The sequence below is a fragment of the Sinocyclocheilus grahami genome, unplaced genomic scaffold (genome assembly GCF_001515645.1).
Source record: "Sinocyclocheilus grahami isolate Dianchi unplaced genomic scaffold, SAMN03320097.WGS_v1.1 scaffold73.1, whole genome shotgun sequence".
In the NCBI taxonomy this organism is placed as follows: Eukaryota; Metazoa; Chordata; class Actinopteri; order Cypriniformes; family Cyprinidae; genus Sinocyclocheilus; species Sinocyclocheilus grahami.
The window spans coordinates 198,724-215,478 of NW_015505252.1; the positions used below are offsets into that span (position 1 = coordinate 198,724).

Genomic DNA, 16,755 nt, shown 5'->3' on the forward strand with positions numbered 1-16,755 from the left:
TATTTTATATATATATATATATATATATATATATATATATATATATATATATATATATATCAATTAATTAATTATTAATAAATAAATGTAAATTTATTACGTTGTACATTTTAAATAAACGATTCATTTTCCTAAAAAAGCATTTATTTAAAATTCATTGTTTTTTATATATACTTTTTGGTTGTGAAGGATTGAATCTCTCTCTATACCCTCCAGATCTTCATAATCCTCAGCACGCAGCTCCACGAGTATCTCTCCATCCTCTTCATCACGAGCGAGCCATCGGCCACATGGGAAACTGAAAGTTCGAACAATCTCCTTCAGTTCACCTGGGGATTCTTCTTCCTCCTAGAGATGATTAGATGGGTGTAAAAATAAATATTTAAATAGTGGTCAATCAGTATTAGTTTTTCAATTGCTCATTCTGAAAATGTTCAATTTGGTCACTCTCAGTATTGAACATTTAGTTGCTGGACTAGACTAAATCAATTCTAAATTAAGGTTTAAATCAAGAAAATACGCTTTTTGTTTCAAAAGCAAAGACCTAACTGCCAAACCTTTTTCTTCTTTTTCTTCTTTTTGTCTTTCTTGTCCTCCTCTTTCTTCTCTGGTTTCACCATTGCCATGACCAGCCGTTTAACGTCCACTTTCTCCAAGAACCATCCAGCCCCTATTCCCGAGCTGTCATGGCCGATTCGGATCTTATAGACCCGTCCCACATCTAGGCCCTCGATCTTAAATCAACCAATGAAAATGCATCTCTTCAGAAACAAACAACCGGATTCCAGAAACGTCACAGCTTTTAAAATATAGAGTAGGATTTTCATCTACAACTCCATTAACTCACCCTAAAGATCTCAGTGGTTCCTCTCTCAAAGTTGTTGGATCGGCTCTTCAGCTGTATTAGTTCGGTTTTTCCCTCCTCACCGTAAATCTGCAGGAAGACGTTCGCATCTGTCCCTCCGGTCCACACGTCTCCTGTCACCACGGTAACTTCATAATTGATCACTGTCGATTAGAAAAACAATGATTGATCATTTTTAGTTCACAGTAGCTGGATTTCAACATGAAGTCAAATTTTTTCTGTGCATATATTGAAAAAGCATGGTGACTACAACACCAACGTCATGGGTATGATTCCCAGGGAATGCAAGAACTGCCTTTATCAAATGTAAAATTGTGAAATACATACATTTCTCAATCTCCAGCATCTCACTTGGATAGATTTCCACCTCCACCTTCCCATCAGCCTCGTCCTTACAGAGCCAGCGGTGAATGGGGAACATGTACTGCACCCCGTGCACCGGCACCCAGATCTGAACGCTGTCCAGGTACCAACCGGCTTGCAGACCCTCGTTAGTGTGGCCAATCAGCAACCTGTTTATCTACAGGACCCTCCCAGAGAGCGGAGGGGAGTCACAGTAAGTACGCACATTTGGCACATTTGTTCCATTTGAGATGAATGCGAGTATAAATGTTATGTACAAATGCATGAAGAATGTTTACAGTATGTATTATATACATCATATTTTATAATGTGAGCATCCACATCATTTGACAGGATTTCTAGTGACATTTGATAGTAGTTGAATTTTTTACATTTGCCATTCCTAGTATGTACCTATCCTGAGAAAATAGAATAGAACAGAATTTATCAGAATAGAGTTAATTTGAACAACACAATAAAAGAGAACAAATGTGGACAACAGAACCAAATAGAATAAAATTGAACATTAGAATAGAATAGAATAGAATAGAATGAGTTGCACTAAACATAATAGAACAAATGTAAAAAATAACTAAATAGAACAAATTTAAACATTAGAAAGAATAGAATAGAATAGAACAGAACACAACAAAACAGAATGGGTTTAACAAAATAATATGAACAACAGAACAGAACATAGTACAAATGTAAACAAAAGAACAAAGTAGAAAAAAATTTAACAAGTATAGAATACAGTAGAATGGAATAGAATGAGTTTAACAGAATATAGTGAGTTTGAACAACATAACACAATAGAACAAATCTACCAACACAACAGTACAAAATATAACAAATTCTAACATTATAAAGAACAGAACAGAACAGAATAGAATGGGTTTAACAGAATAGAGTTAATTTGAACAGAATAGTTCATTTGAACAGAATAGAATGCAATATAACATATGTAAACTACAGAAAACAATATAACAAATATATACATTAGAAAGAATAGAACAGAATACAAGAGAATAGAATTAGTTCAACAGAATAGAGTGAATTTGAACAACAGAACAAACACAATAGAACAAATGTAAACAGAACAAATTCGAAGAAGATGAACAGAACAGAACAGAACAGAACAGAATAGAATAGAATAGAATACAATTTTAACTTTAAACTGGGTAAATTTGCTGAACATGAACAGGTAGCATACCTTGCCAATGTCAAAGGTCTCTATGGTGAAGATGTCCGTCTGTCCTGTCTCAAAATAGTTCCCCAGGTCGTTATCGGAGACGACCAGCAGCATCTTGTTGGTGTCGTTTTTCTCTCCGTACAGCTTTACGAACACCTTCGAATCTGAGCTGGCACCATTAATACTGCCTGTCTTTATAGCAATGTGATAATCAACAGCTGGAACAAAAACACACACGTCAAAACCTATTGTATCTAGCCTATATTTATGTACACAGAAATACAAAGTACGTTTTGTTTCATTGTTGCATACATTTAACTTTTTTGTATGTGATAATGTTTGTTTGTATGTGTGCGTTCACTGACTGAACAAACGTTGACCATCATCAGTAGGGACTAACTCTCTCAAAATCTGCCCGTCGTCTTCATTACGATCCAGCCACCTGAGATGAGACAGAGAGAGATACAGTATGGGAATGTGCAGGATGAGTGTGTGTGTTATAGGTGTGTGTGTAGCTGAGCTCTCTTGTTGATGTAGGTAGGGTTTCCTCTGCACTCATTAGTGTCCATTAGTAACCAGAGTCAGTTTTCTCAACTACATAATTGACTTAAACATCACTCTCTCATGTTCTTTACCTGGCCAGACACGCGCACATATACAGTGGTGTGAAAAACTGTTTGCCCCCTTCCTGATTTCTTATTTTTTTGCATGTTTTTCACACTTTAATGTTTCAGATCATCAAACAAATTTAAATATTACACAAAGATAATGCAAGTAAATACAAAATGCATTTTTTAAATAATGATTTCATTTATTAAGGGAAAAAAGCTGTCCAAACCTGCATGGCCCTACATGAAAAATTAATTGAAAGAACTGCAATTAGCTTTTTTTCCCTTAATAAAATAAATAATCATTTAAAAACTGCATTTTGTATTTACTTGCATTATCTTTGTGTAATATTAAAATTTGTTTGATGATCTGAATCTTTTAAGTGTGACAAATATGCAAAAAATAAAAAAACAGGACGGGGGCCAACACTTTTTCACACCACTGTATGTACGTACTTATACTGACAACAAGTGAGTTTGAAATATGCTTTAGCACACAAGCTAATGTTTGTTAGATTGCCTTGCCTGTAACATGGGAACTCGATGGATGACGCCTCAGGTTGCCCCTCCTCTCTGATCATCACCTTATCCAGGAACCAACCACATCCTCCGCCTCGTCCGTCATGACCAATCCGAACCCTCTTGATCTGTCCCAGTGTGACCGCCTCTACCAGGAACTCATCATGCTGAGAAAAGAGTTAACACATACTACTTCTGCAGTATGAAGTACGTATATTATGCACATATATACAGGGTTCTGTATCCCACAATGCAATGTGTTTATTTTTAGATTTCCTTTTCAGAATGAACCGGATATAACATCTCCAGCCACTCATTATTTAATCAGATTACCAAAAGTTAAGACATTATAGGGTAGTATAGTTATACATTATAGGGTATAGACATTTTAGAAATGTGAAAAAAACATTGCATTTTAGGTTGAAAGCTGGACATCTCACACTGACTTTAATGAGGTCACGTGACAGCAATGTTGCATACAACTTTATGTAAACAGTACAAATTATTCAGCAATAAATATTTTAAACAGTAGTAGATTGTTGTCATATGACAATTATTTTGCATGTTTCATTCATCAAGTGCCATTCGGTTGTCATCTCTGATATAATGAGGCTATTTATTTACATATAAATTAAATTAAGGCTGCCTTTAAATGTTAAAAAATACAATAAAAACCATTTTTTTCTATTTTACTATATTTTGAAATATAATTTATTCCTGAGATGAATCACATGACCCTTCAGAAATCATTCTAACATGCCGATTTGCTGCTTAAGAAGCATTTGTAATTATTATCAATGTTGAAAACAGCTATGCTTCTTAATATTTTTGTGGAATCCATGCACATGTTTCATGCCAGCATGTCAAATGTCATTACTCACGTTTCCTTTCTCAAACTTGTTAGCGTTGTTTTGGCTCATGAACATCAGACGCTCTCCAGTGTCTCCCAAGTCACCAATGATGTTTGAATAAACACTGGCATCTGTCCCACTTCCACTGATGTTTCCCGTGCAAATCGTCACACGATATTTAATAACTATTAAACAGCAATAAAAAAACATATATGTGACCCTGGAGCAGAAAATCACTCATAAGTTGCACAGGTATGTTTGTAGCAATAGCCAACAATACATTGTATGGGTCAAAATTATCGATTTTTCTTTTATGCCAAAAATGTAAAAAGATCATGTTCGATGAAGATATTTTGTAAATTTCCTACCGTAAATATATCAAAACTTAATTTTTGATTATTAATATGCATTGCTAAGAACTTCATTTGGACAACTTTAAAGGCGATTTTCTCAATATTTAGATTCCAGATTTTCAAATATCGTCCTATCCAAAAATCGACCCTTATGACTAGTTTTGTGGTCCAGGGTCACATATAAATAGTAATATAAAAAAAATCAAACAAATCTTTTTCTTTGTAAAATTGTTTTTTCTTACGGTCAGCTACTAATATAATGCATGACTGAGTTTGGGATTATATCTTAGTCCAAAGCACATAAATGAAGAAAACATTTTGTGACACAAGGCGAGACACTGCAGGTGAATAGGGTAAAAAAATTAACTACTAATTATCAGTTGATTGATTACATTGATAATTGCAAACATTTTTTGTTTTACAAGTTTTGTAAAATGTTATGTTTAAATGTGCAAATTAGGTATTATTTAATGAAATATGCGCTAATTTGCATACATTTCTAGTACAAAATCTGAACACTGGATGAAGTCCGTTTCAAAATTCTTTTTTTTTTTTACATATTAGAGGCGAATGTTTTTACAGAGGGAATTTGGGGTATCTCTTTTTGTCACTCCATAATTCAAAAAATACTTTGAACAGCCAGAAAACAATATATTTTCACAATTTTGGGGGAAATAAAATGTTGTATGTAATCAAGAAAATGATATATGAACAAATCGCTCTGTAAAAACCTTCAGAATATATACAGGAATAAAAAAAGTTTGGTGTGTGTAAGTGCTACTGAAGTGGAGATTTATGGCTCATCACAATGCACTGGGTCAGCTGGCCAATCAGAGCAGACTGCGCTTGTCGGAAGAAGGGACTTTGTAGAATACGAAGCGTTTGAGAGAGGCGGGGCATAGAGGACCTACAATAATGTACAGTATTTGAAAAATAATGTGTTTTTTGAACATTAAAGCATGTCAACATATTCTGTTACACCAAATACACCAAATAATGATCATATGACCCCTTTAAAAATATGTATTGTAATTGAAGTCTATTGACACAAATAGATAAAGTGCTATAAAAGAAACACTTGAGAGACCAGGGGAATTCTGAGAAACACACACACAAACACAACTTGTGTGTCACGATGGTGTAAGAGTCAATTCAACATTACTTTGAAATGTTATCATTTTTTTGCGAATAGAATTTAATTTTATTATTGATGTTATTATTTGCATTAAGATGTATCATTGATGTCATTATTTCTATGAATATAATTTTAATTTAATACAGATTTGATCATTTTTATGAATATAACTATTTGATTATTGATTGTTATTATTTTTATTAATAGAACTGTATCATTTATGTTATTGTTTTATAAATATAATTGTATTTTATTACTGATTTCATCATTAATTATTCATAGAATTGTATTTTATTATTTCAATGATTGATTTTTTATCATTGATTTTAATATTTCTTATAATTATATTATTGTTGTTATTTTTTATGAATGGTATTTTAATAGTATTTATTATTTTTATGACTAATATTATAGACATATTCTATCATTGATGTTATTTTCATTTCAATATATTTTATTGTTGATTTTATTACTTTTTATGAACATACCTTTATTTTCTTGTTGATTTTATTGCTGTTATGAATATATATTTCTTTAATATTGATGTTAACCCCTTTTATAATTTTTTATTTTATTTTTATTATTGATTTAATGTTTTATGGACATTATTTATCATTGATTTTTTTTTTTAAGAAAATCATTTTATTTTACTATCGATTTTACTATTTTTGTGTCAACTAAAAGCATGACAATAACTTTTCAATTTGGCTAAAAGGGTTAGTTCGCCCAAACCCGTAAGACCTCCGTTCATCCTCGAAATGCAAATTAAGATATTTTTGATGAAATCCGAGAGCTTTCTGACCCTCCACAGACAGCAGCACAACTGAAATGTTCCCAGGTCCAGAAACATAGCAAGAACATCGGTAAAACCGTCCATGTGACATCAGTGGCTACATTTTGTGAAGCTACCGAGGTCTTACGGGTTTGGAACGACATGAGGGCGAGTAATTAATGACAGATTTTCATTTTTGGGTGAACCATTCCTTTAAATACAATGCAGCACTATTTCTGCACATTTAGTGTCAGGTTACACTGGACTGTAGGTGGTTAGCGAACAAGATGCAGGTCATTACACTGCAATACAGCATGTTTAGTGAACATTACCCCTGATAGTTTGATAATTTGCTCACTCTTTTGCTTTTTCTGTCTGAGTGAGACCATCTCATACAGTTCTCGCTCCACCAGTCCATCACCATCATCTTCATCCAACCACCTGCCGCAGGGAAATACCTGCTCTAAACCTGTGAACGGGCAGTATACCGTCACCTGTGTGAGAGAGAAAGAAAGCGACAGATCACACGCTGTATGTATGAATAAGTAATGAAAGCTTCAAAACACCTTATAGCCCCGACACACACCTTTTCGCAATACCAGCCGCAGCTGATTCCAGCGTTGTCGTGTCCGATCGTGACTCTGCTGAGCGGGCTGAGCAGCTCCAGCAGCTCGACGTTAAAGATGTCGATCTGAGCACGCTCAAACGTGCCGCCCTCCAGGAACAACTTACCACTGTTCTTAATACCCTTACGCCCGTGCATGACGAAGTGGATCTTAGAGTTAGTTCCGGCTCCACGAATATCACCCGTCATCACCTGTACGTTATACACAATCGCTACACGCACATACACAAACAAACAAATCCAAGTATGTTTTAATCAAGTGCATTTATTCTAATAAACAAGCACGCATGCTTGCTCTTACCCATTGGCTGCGTGGCTCCGGCAAGCACATCTCTTTGTATTTTGCCGTCCCCTTCTGAGATGTCAAACCAGGCATTGACAGGAAACTCATAAACCTCCTTATTCCCCATGTCATCTACTACAACCTAAAACACATCCCCATAACACAAAGACATCATATTAATCACAGAGGACAGAGACAAAGATATTCTTTATGAAGGTTTTAGATGAAAAGTGCGTTTGTGTACTTTATCACACGCCCAGCCAGCAGACGACCCCTTGTTGTTATGTCCGATGGTGATTTTTCGAAGTCTGCCAAGATTTGGTGCTTCGATGGTGAATTTGTCTTCATTACCGCGCTCAAAATTGTCCTTTCCATCGCTGACCAGCTTCCGTTCTCCTGCGAACATCACACCAAGGCAGTGCAACATAAAAAACTAACACCTACACATAGATACACTGACTGTATTTAGTACTGAAAATTGTAAGAAATGTGTGTAATTAAAAATAAATAAATGAGTATTGTAATTGTAAGAAATACTGTATGTCGAATTAAAAAATTTAATGTTCTAGGCAATCAAAAGTGTAGCTAGATTCATGGCACATTTTTCAGGTGGTAAAATAAAATAAAATAACGGTTTAACATAAAAGCATGTTTTATAATTGTAAAAAATATATCTAATAATAATTTTAAATGTTCTAGGCAATTCAAGTTTGACCTATGTGTGTTTTTTTTTACAACATAAAATAGCACACACAGAAACATTGACTGGTTTTACTGACCTGTATCCCCAAACTCTCCAAAAATATTGAGGTAGACATCAGCGTCGGTCCCACTGCCTTTAGCATCCATTGTGAAGACACTGGCTATGTACTTGTTCTCTGCAATATATGAACAGACACACATTAACACATTTTCTGGACAAAATCCTAAAATTTTATTTTTTGCATGCACCATGTATTTTTGACCATTATCTATCATTAAAACCACCAGTGAGCTCTTTCTCAGAAACAGCTTCTACATCTAGTCTTTCTCCTATCTGTGGGATGTAATGTTATATTGTCAGCGGTATCTGGGAATGTTGGACTGGTGATATTGTGATCTCCATCTGAAACTCTACTCTACTACTAAATTTCTCCTAATCCTTTGTATGCAACCTGAGTCTGGTGATGCTTGTATGCATGCATCATCTATGATCATGATCATATGACCTATGTGATGTTATCTATGGGTTATATGGAATAAGACGTGAAGTATATCTGTAGGTTGCATGTAGTTTTTTATTAGTAGTGTTTTTATTTGAGAGTTGTAGTATCTTGTTTGAGGTTCTTTACTTATGCTACAGATCTCTATGGGAAAATTACAGTGTGTCATGCAATACACATGTGTTATTTATGTAGTGTTAATGTGTGTATGACTAAATGCTAAATGTTTAATAATTGTAAAAAATGTGTCTAATTAAAAAATATGTTCTAGGCAATCAAAGTTTAAACATATTCATGGCAAAAAAAATAAAATAACGGTTTAACCTAATATCATGTTTTATACTTGCAAGACATATATCATTTATAACAACAACAAAAAAATCTAAAATTGTTCTAGCCAATGAAAAGTTTGACTAGATGTGTCACATTTTGCAAGTGATAAAATAAAATAAAAAATAATAAAATAAAATAACGGTTTAACCTAATATCATGTTTTATACTTGCAAGACATTTATAATTTATAACAAAAAAAAAAATCTAAAATTGTTCTAGAAAATGAACATTTTTGACTAGATTTGTGTCACCTTTTTCAAGTGATAAAACAAAATAAAATGAAATAAAATAAAAAAGTAATGTGATTTGTTTATTTGCTCTCTGTTTTGCAAGCATACAACATACGTTTTGGAATGTCCATGGGGTTCAGGCTACCCAACAGATATCGGACAGTAAGTCCGTCCCCCTCATCTCTGCTCAGCCTATTGTTGCAGGCATAAAAGAATCGGAGGTGTGGCCTGTTCATGTCAGTCACAATAACCCGGTCCAGGAACCAACTGGCACTCATGCCCGTGTTATCATGCTCGATTCTGCATTACAGGAAGTACATCACAAGACATATATTGCTGAAACCTTCAAGACTTGCCTTTAAGGTAGTTACTCTTGGATGTATACAGACGTATATGTACCTAATTTTCTTTATTGGCCCAACATTGTGTGTTTTGATCCGAAAGACGTCAGTCTTGTTCTTTTCAAAGGCTGTTCTGCTCCTGAAATGAACAGAAATCAATCTGTGAATAGGCTCAAACTAAACGATTTACTGTGACACTCAAACTTTCTAATGCACCGACATCTAAAAATGACAATGCAGGAGTGTGTGTTTATGAGAAAGAACCATCTGTCATTATCAATGACCCACATATCGCTCTACGGTCTCTTGCGTTGGCTTCGGCAAAAGCATCTCTCTAATCAAAATGCGAAATGCATGAATTAAAAATCACCCAGTATGAATTACACATCCCACTCACACTGCCAAATTTCTCACACACATACACACAGACTTATCGATGCGGAGAAACCAACACACATCTCATCTGAGATCAGCACACTAAAACCGCACCAGCAAACTTTGGAAATGATGACATTTAGACAAATTCAGAGATTCCGTTAAATATCATCTCGATTCCAAAATGTTGCATTCTAAATGTCGGACAGAATTCAAGTCCAAAAACATTTCTGTTCTATTCTGCTGAAACTCTCTGAGGAGGAGTTACTGAATAGATCTACCTAATAGAAGAGTCTTTCCCTAACTGGATGAATCCCACGAAAACATGTCATGAAAATTATGTCACAATGCAAAAAAATCTTTAAAAAGCTTAAAAATATAAACTTCCACTTCTGAGAAACCTGGGGTGTGAAAAGGGTCAAATGAGGCGAAATTGAACCCAGACATGTCCTTGACCAGTTTTGTGAGATGCACCCAACTACCCAAATATACAATATTTATCAAATAGGTTGTAAAATCATTCATTTTGAGACATACAAACTAAGCTTCCGAATGATTTATGAATAAAGTTAGTCTACTGGAGTCTTGCTTATGAATTGTTCATGCAATTTTCTTCTAATCTAAATCTGATTTCCATTTCTGAACTTTTTACTGCATTTGTAATGTTTTATGAGTCATTATGCAACATTAACAATTTGGACGTTCATCTTAGCAAGTAAAAACTCTCTCATTAGTAATTAATTTCTGAATCATTTGCTCCAGCGCTGATCAGGACGATTGATTACTGTAGGGAGAGTTTTAAGGGTCTCTCTTTGTACTCATAAAAAATCAACACGCATACATGGGACATTATGTATGTGTGGAGATTTCTATGAGTAGCCTACCTGTTTGCGGTGATCAGATGTGTAAACTTCTCATGTTTTCTCACAAAAGGAAGTGATGTCATATGACTGTAGCCTCTCATTGGTTCAATGAGAACGTCACATGAATCTCTTCACCTTCAGATGAATGTCCGTGGTGATGCTGTACAGAGGAGAGCATATAACCTGTGCTTCACCATGGCATTGTGTGCAATGGATGAGCCAAGCGTGATTAAAATTCATGTCATGAATAATCGTACAGCCCAACTAAGCAAACAATATCTATTTCCCAAAGATGTGATGGTGTGAATGTCATGGTCAAAGCACACAGGACGTTCTCTTGTACAGCATTGTGTGCAAAAAGCAATGCACGGCCACACACGAGCAGATGAACTGGCCATGTTAAAGTTATACCTCTTTTCTGTGCTGTAGATTAGAGAAGAATACAGAATTATAGAATTAACATGACATATATGCACTGTCCTGTCAAAATCCACAGAAATTCCTAGTTATTCTGCACTATACTGAAATCAGTGTAGGATTTCCTTTGAAACAGAAGTAAACATAACGTTTTGAAGTAGACATAATCCTGTCAAACACACTAATAATAATCATAAAGGATTCACTGGTGAGCAAGTGATGTAAAGCTAAATTTCTCCAAATCTTTTCTGATGAATATCAAACACCTCTATATTTTGGATGGCAACACATTTTCATTGTTGAGTGAACTGTTCCTTTAAAGTTTTACCTCAAAAATACTAGAAAATTCAGCTCACACTTGGAAAAAGTTGAGAACAAAAAACTATTTTTGCACGATATTATCGGACCCATATCGGAATCGGCCGATAACGACATTAAATGTAAATATCGACATTGATTCAAAATCATTCAAAATTAAAAAATAATTTGCTTAGAATTTTCACACAGGAGAGACTTGGTTATGTTTCCAAACAAAAGGAAATATATCGGTATCGGTATTGGCAACGGCCATTGGCCAAAATGAGTTGAAAAATATCGGCATATCGGATATCGGCAAAAATCCAATATCGTGCATCCCTACAAAAAACAATTTGAAGTAGTTAGTAAACATAACTTGATATGCATTAAACCAATTTGATTAAGCTGCAATTATAAATTATGAAAATACTAGTGCTGTCAAACAATTAATCGCATCCAATATAAAAGTTTTTGTTTACAGAATATATGTGTGTACTGTGTATATTTATTATGCATATATAAATACACACACATACAGTATATACTTAGAAAATAATTATTTACATGTATATATTTATATTCATATAATTTATATTATATATAAATATATTTAAGATATAATATATATACACAGTACACAGACATATATTACGTAAACAAAAACTTTTATTTTGGATGCGGATTTTATTTTGGGTTAATCATGATTAATCATTTGACAGCACTAGAAAATACTAATACTAATAATGACAAATAATAATTTGCAGTCAATATGCATCTGGAAACGCTCAAGATTAACATTGTCATGTAGAGATGCAGGATTGAAGCATAACTTACTTGCTGGCCAGGTGAACTTTGGGAGTCACTCCAAACTCTCCATACAAGGTGATGAACACATTAGCATCAGTCCCAGCGCCTTTAACATCACCTGTGACAGTCACCGCCTCGTACACTGAGGAGAAACGAGAACCAATTATATCTGACCCTCCGCAAAAGAAGGCATCTTGTTTTCATTTGCATAACATTAGAAGGGTTGTAGTCTCAAATGCAGAGTGCTCAGGTATATCCCGTGTAACCCAACAACCTGCTATTCTAAGCTCACCCACGTTTGTATAAGCTTAATTGCTGTAAGCAATATCTCTGTAACTTAGCCATGTTAACGGAGTGAGAGTACGACATGGCCCTGATGCTCACCATGTGACCTATGTCTGAACCTGAGGAGCAGCGTGTCTAGAAGTAACGTTCAAACAGGGTTCATTTGGAACATGTTAAGTTTCTTTTAAACTCCCTGAAAGTTTAAGTTTCAGGCCCCCTGAAATGGGATTCAGAGACTGGACACCATTTGAGTGTAACCAATCAATATAGGTCAATTGTTGTGATATCCTTGTGCTCTAATTTCAGAAAATAACCCTGTACGAAGTTGCTGTATAGTTCTTTAAAATTAGGAGAGCTCATAATGTATTTTATAGGTTATTCAAACAAATGTTCCTATTATAATGTCCTCCCAGCTCTTCTCAACACATACAGCATGACTAGTGTACTTTGATTCATTAACAAATGACTTTTATGAACCGGTTCACTTAAGGAATCGATCAAAAAAAATCAACCTATAAGTTACCGGTTGAATCATTATCGGTTAGTCGGAATTGGTTAGTGCGCCGACATACAGCGCAACTGCGCTCACGGCGACCCAAGTTCAAATCCCGGCTCGTGGTCTTTTGCCGATCCTGCTCCCCTCTCTCTTTGCCCAATGCTTTCCTGTCTACTCTACACTGTCCTTTCCTAATAAAGGCATAAAAAGCCCATAAATAAATCTAAAACAATATCTATATATATATACATGCATGTGTGTGTATTTATATATACATAAATATACACAGTACATACACATATATTATGTACACAAAAAACTTTTATTTTGGATGCAATTAATCGCGATTAAACATTGCCACACACACACATATACATATATATATATAGAGAGAGAGAGAAAGAGAGAGAGAGAGAGAGAGAGGGCCTATACCAGGGGTGGCGAACGTCGGTCCTGGAGAGCCGCAGCCCTGCAGAGTTTTGCTTCAACCCTAATCAAACACACCTGAACAAGCTAATCAAGATCTGAAGGGTTACTAGAAAGCTACAGGCAGGTGAGTTTTAATTAGGGTTGGAGCTGAACTCTGCAGGGCTGCGGCTCTCCAGGACCGGAGTTCGCCACCCCTGGCCTATACATATACTGCAAATGATCATAAACCAGCTTTGCAGGTTTTATTTATTTATTATTTTTTTGATCAGCCAGGGTAATACCCTGGATCAGTCCTAAGCGATAACGTCCACCCCGACGTGCTACGTCCGACTGAACCTGACAGCATGACATCCATCTCGCTGAATGAGGTTTTGATGGTTCCATGAAATGGCCAATTAGAGTGTAATGTTTCAGGCCATAGAGAGGTGCCCGTCTGATTCAAATCCACTATTGGCCCGGTGCCCGCCACCATTCTCTCATAATACCCTGCTGCCAGGACAACACACCTCTGCTGTGCCAATCAGAGACCTCTAGAGCCGCCTGCCAATGTGAAATCCGGAAGGTTCTCTGACTGGACGTTAATGGAATGATCAGAATTTTACTGCAAATCAGTTAAACATATCAGACACTCTGAAACATAAAATTCCAATTAGAATAGTAAGCAGAACAACAAGAAAATGTTTAATACATAAACTCTTAAAAATAAAGATTCCAAAAGGTTGGTTTCACAGCGATGCCACAGAAGAAGAATTTTTGGTTCCCCAAAGAACCTTTCAGTGAAGAGTTCTTAAAAGAACCCATTTTTTATGTGAAGAACATTTTAAACATCTAAATAATCTCTTTCCACTATAAAGAACCTTTTGTGCATTGGAAAGGTTTTATGGATGTTGAAGGTTCTTCATGGAACCACTGATGCCAATAAGCTTTATATTAAGAGTGTATAGCATCTCCACTGAAGAATCTTTATTTCTGCTCCATTCCTCTTTTGTCTATTTCAGCTTTCTCCAATGTTCAAGTAATCAATTAAGAGATGTTCCAGGGTTAAAAGAAATCCAACCTGAGAGAAACCGAGAAGAGGGGGTGCCTGACTGAGAGTGAAAGCAGAGAAAGAGATGGGCAGACGCAGTGAGAGAGAGAGAGAGAAAAACAGCTCATCCCCAGAAGACAGACAGTAGGTCGGGTGCTGTGGCTTTACACTTAACCAAGTCTCCAAATGCGATCTGCTCATTTAAAAGGATAGTTCATCAACAAATGACAAAACTGACACTTATCCACCCTCACGTTGTTCCGAACCTGCATAAAGCTTCCAAAAGGGGCTTTCGCAGCAATGTTCTTTTTTAGTTTGAAGAACATCTTAATAGTCTGAAGAAACTTTTGTGTATTCAAAGGGTTCTATATTAAAGGTTCTTCATAGAACCGTCAGAGCCAATAAGGAATCACAAAAAGAGACATTTTGGAAGACAATTCATATAAACCATGACTGTCAAGCTACAAAAAGGACAACAAAAGCACAATAGAACTATAGTCCATATACCGTCTGAACTGAATTCCTTCAGTGTATGATAGCTTTGTGTGAGGTTGTTCATTGATAATCTTCTCCAAGTTCTGAAATTTCAGCATTGGCTACTTTTATGGTGCTTTCATGAAGCTCAAAAGTCATGGTTGCTGTGTTTTGCATGATGTTCTTTCAGCATGTTTGGAGTAACAAATGATGACAGAAGTTTCATTCTCAGGCAAATAAATAAATGCATTAAATTCTGTTTTGGGAAAACCTCAGTTGATCTACTTTTCTCTTTACTTCAATTAAAAGACTGAAAAGAATAAAAAGAAGAACAGAAGGGGAATCCTCTTCCAGAGTCTACCTTTCTTTTTGTTGAATTCATCTTCTTGATCATCCGATTCCTCCGTGTGATAGCTCAGCAGCTCTTCCTGGTAGACCTCAGCATAATCCACCTGTTTGACCTTTGACTTCTTCCCTTTCTTCCCTTTCTTTTCCTCGTCGCTGTCGGAACCCTTCTTTTTCTTTTTATCCTTTTTCTTCTTCTTCTTCTTATCCTCCTCTTCCTCTGCCTCCTCTTGCACGGCATCCTCATCCTCCTCTTCCTCGGCCGACTTCTTCTTTTTCTTGCCATCTTTGCTCCTTTTCTCCTTGGAGCCCATGTCTTCTTGTCCTTCTTTGCTTTCGGATGGTTTACTCTTCTTTTTCTTCTCTTTCCTTACCTCCCGTTCCTCATTTGATGTCCGTTTTTCTTTGCTGATGGGCTCATTATTGTTCTGCTCATCCGTCCCGTTGTCATTCTCTGTCACCTCAACATCTTCATTTTTCTTCTTTTTCTTTTTCTCTTTCACAGATTTGCTCTTTTTTCTCTTCTCTGTAGGTGTCTCAGTGCTTTCTGTCTTCTCCTCGGAGATCTTCTGTCTCGTTTTTGAATCCCTCTTACTCTTTCCTTTCGCCGTTGGCTCCTTCTCCTCTCCTTCGGTTTCCGTCGGTTTTTTCTCTTTTGTGGGCATCTTTTATTTATCCAGAGTGTGGCGGGGTGAGGGTGAGTGTTTCCTCGCCGTCTGCGGTGTAAGGTGTCGCCGTTTGACATGCGCCGGCCGATGGGCCCCTGCATGCAGCTGGAGTGGGGCCTCAGCTCGGGCTCTCTCGCACAGGCACCGAGCTCATGAATAATTACTGTGCTCAGCGTAGTCACATGATCTGTGAGAGAAAGCAAATGAAAACGGAGGGGACATGCAGCGACAGAGAGGGGGCTCACAGTGTTTATTATTCATAGTCTGGGGATCGCTTTAATAAAGCACGGCGTGCATTTATATGCGCACACAAACTTATATATGGCACATGTATATAAAAATACATAAGCACAATGACAAAGGAAATATATGCTCATTTATGCACATTGTACAATTCAAAGGCACATCAATAAAAAAAGGACATAGGGAGGAAAAGAAAGAGAGACTATAACAAGTAAGAGACAGACAGACAGAGAGAGAGAGAAAGAAGATACACCAGTAGAGAGGGAGTCTTACAGAAAAGATAATTAAAGACGCTTCACTAACACTTGTAAATTATTAACAGTGATTTCATTAACACAAATAAATAAGTTAGTGTCACTGGATTAACGTGGTCAAACT

At 36.0% G+C, this 16,755-nt stretch overlaps 1 protein-coding gene across 1 annotated transcript in view; it reads right to left on the minus strand.

Moving 5' to 3' along the window:
* The window catches only part of LOC107585676 (lipoxygenase homology domain-containing protein 1-like), a 35,504-nt gene extending 19,373 nt beyond the window's left edge, over positions 1–16,131 (minus strand). The window contains exons 1-19 of the mRNA XM_016272804.1: positions 15,934–16,131; positions 15,483–15,573; positions 12,438–12,552; positions 9,710–9,790; positions 9,426–9,610; positions 8,325–8,423; positions 7,790–7,941; positions 7,564–7,687; positions 7,224–7,474; positions 6,996–7,131; positions 5,807–5,827; positions 4,408–4,562; positions 3,533–3,693; positions 2,765–2,841; positions 2,421–2,617; positions 1,193–1,385; positions 848–1,008; positions 558–734; positions 210–348 (exon numbers count right to left, since the gene is read on the minus strand). Coding sequence (XP_016128290.1) covers positions 210–348; positions 558–734; positions 848–1,008; positions 1,193–1,385; positions 2,421–2,617; positions 2,765–2,841; positions 3,533–3,693; positions 4,408–4,562; positions 5,807–5,827; positions 6,996–7,131; positions 7,224–7,474; positions 7,564–7,687; positions 7,790–7,941; positions 8,325–8,423; positions 9,426–9,610; positions 9,710–9,790; positions 12,438–12,552; positions 15,483–15,573; positions 15,934–16,131 — 2,713 coding nt within the window. The remainder of the gene's footprint in view (positions 1–209; positions 349–557; positions 735–847; positions 1,009–1,192; positions 1,386–2,420; positions 2,618–2,764; positions 2,842–3,532; positions 3,694–4,407; positions 4,563–5,806; positions 5,828–6,995; positions 7,132–7,223; positions 7,475–7,563; positions 7,688–7,789; positions 7,942–8,324; positions 8,424–9,425; positions 9,611–9,709; positions 9,791–12,437; positions 12,553–15,482; positions 15,574–15,933) is intronic.
* Between the last annotated feature and the right edge of the window lie 624 nt (positions 16,132–16,755).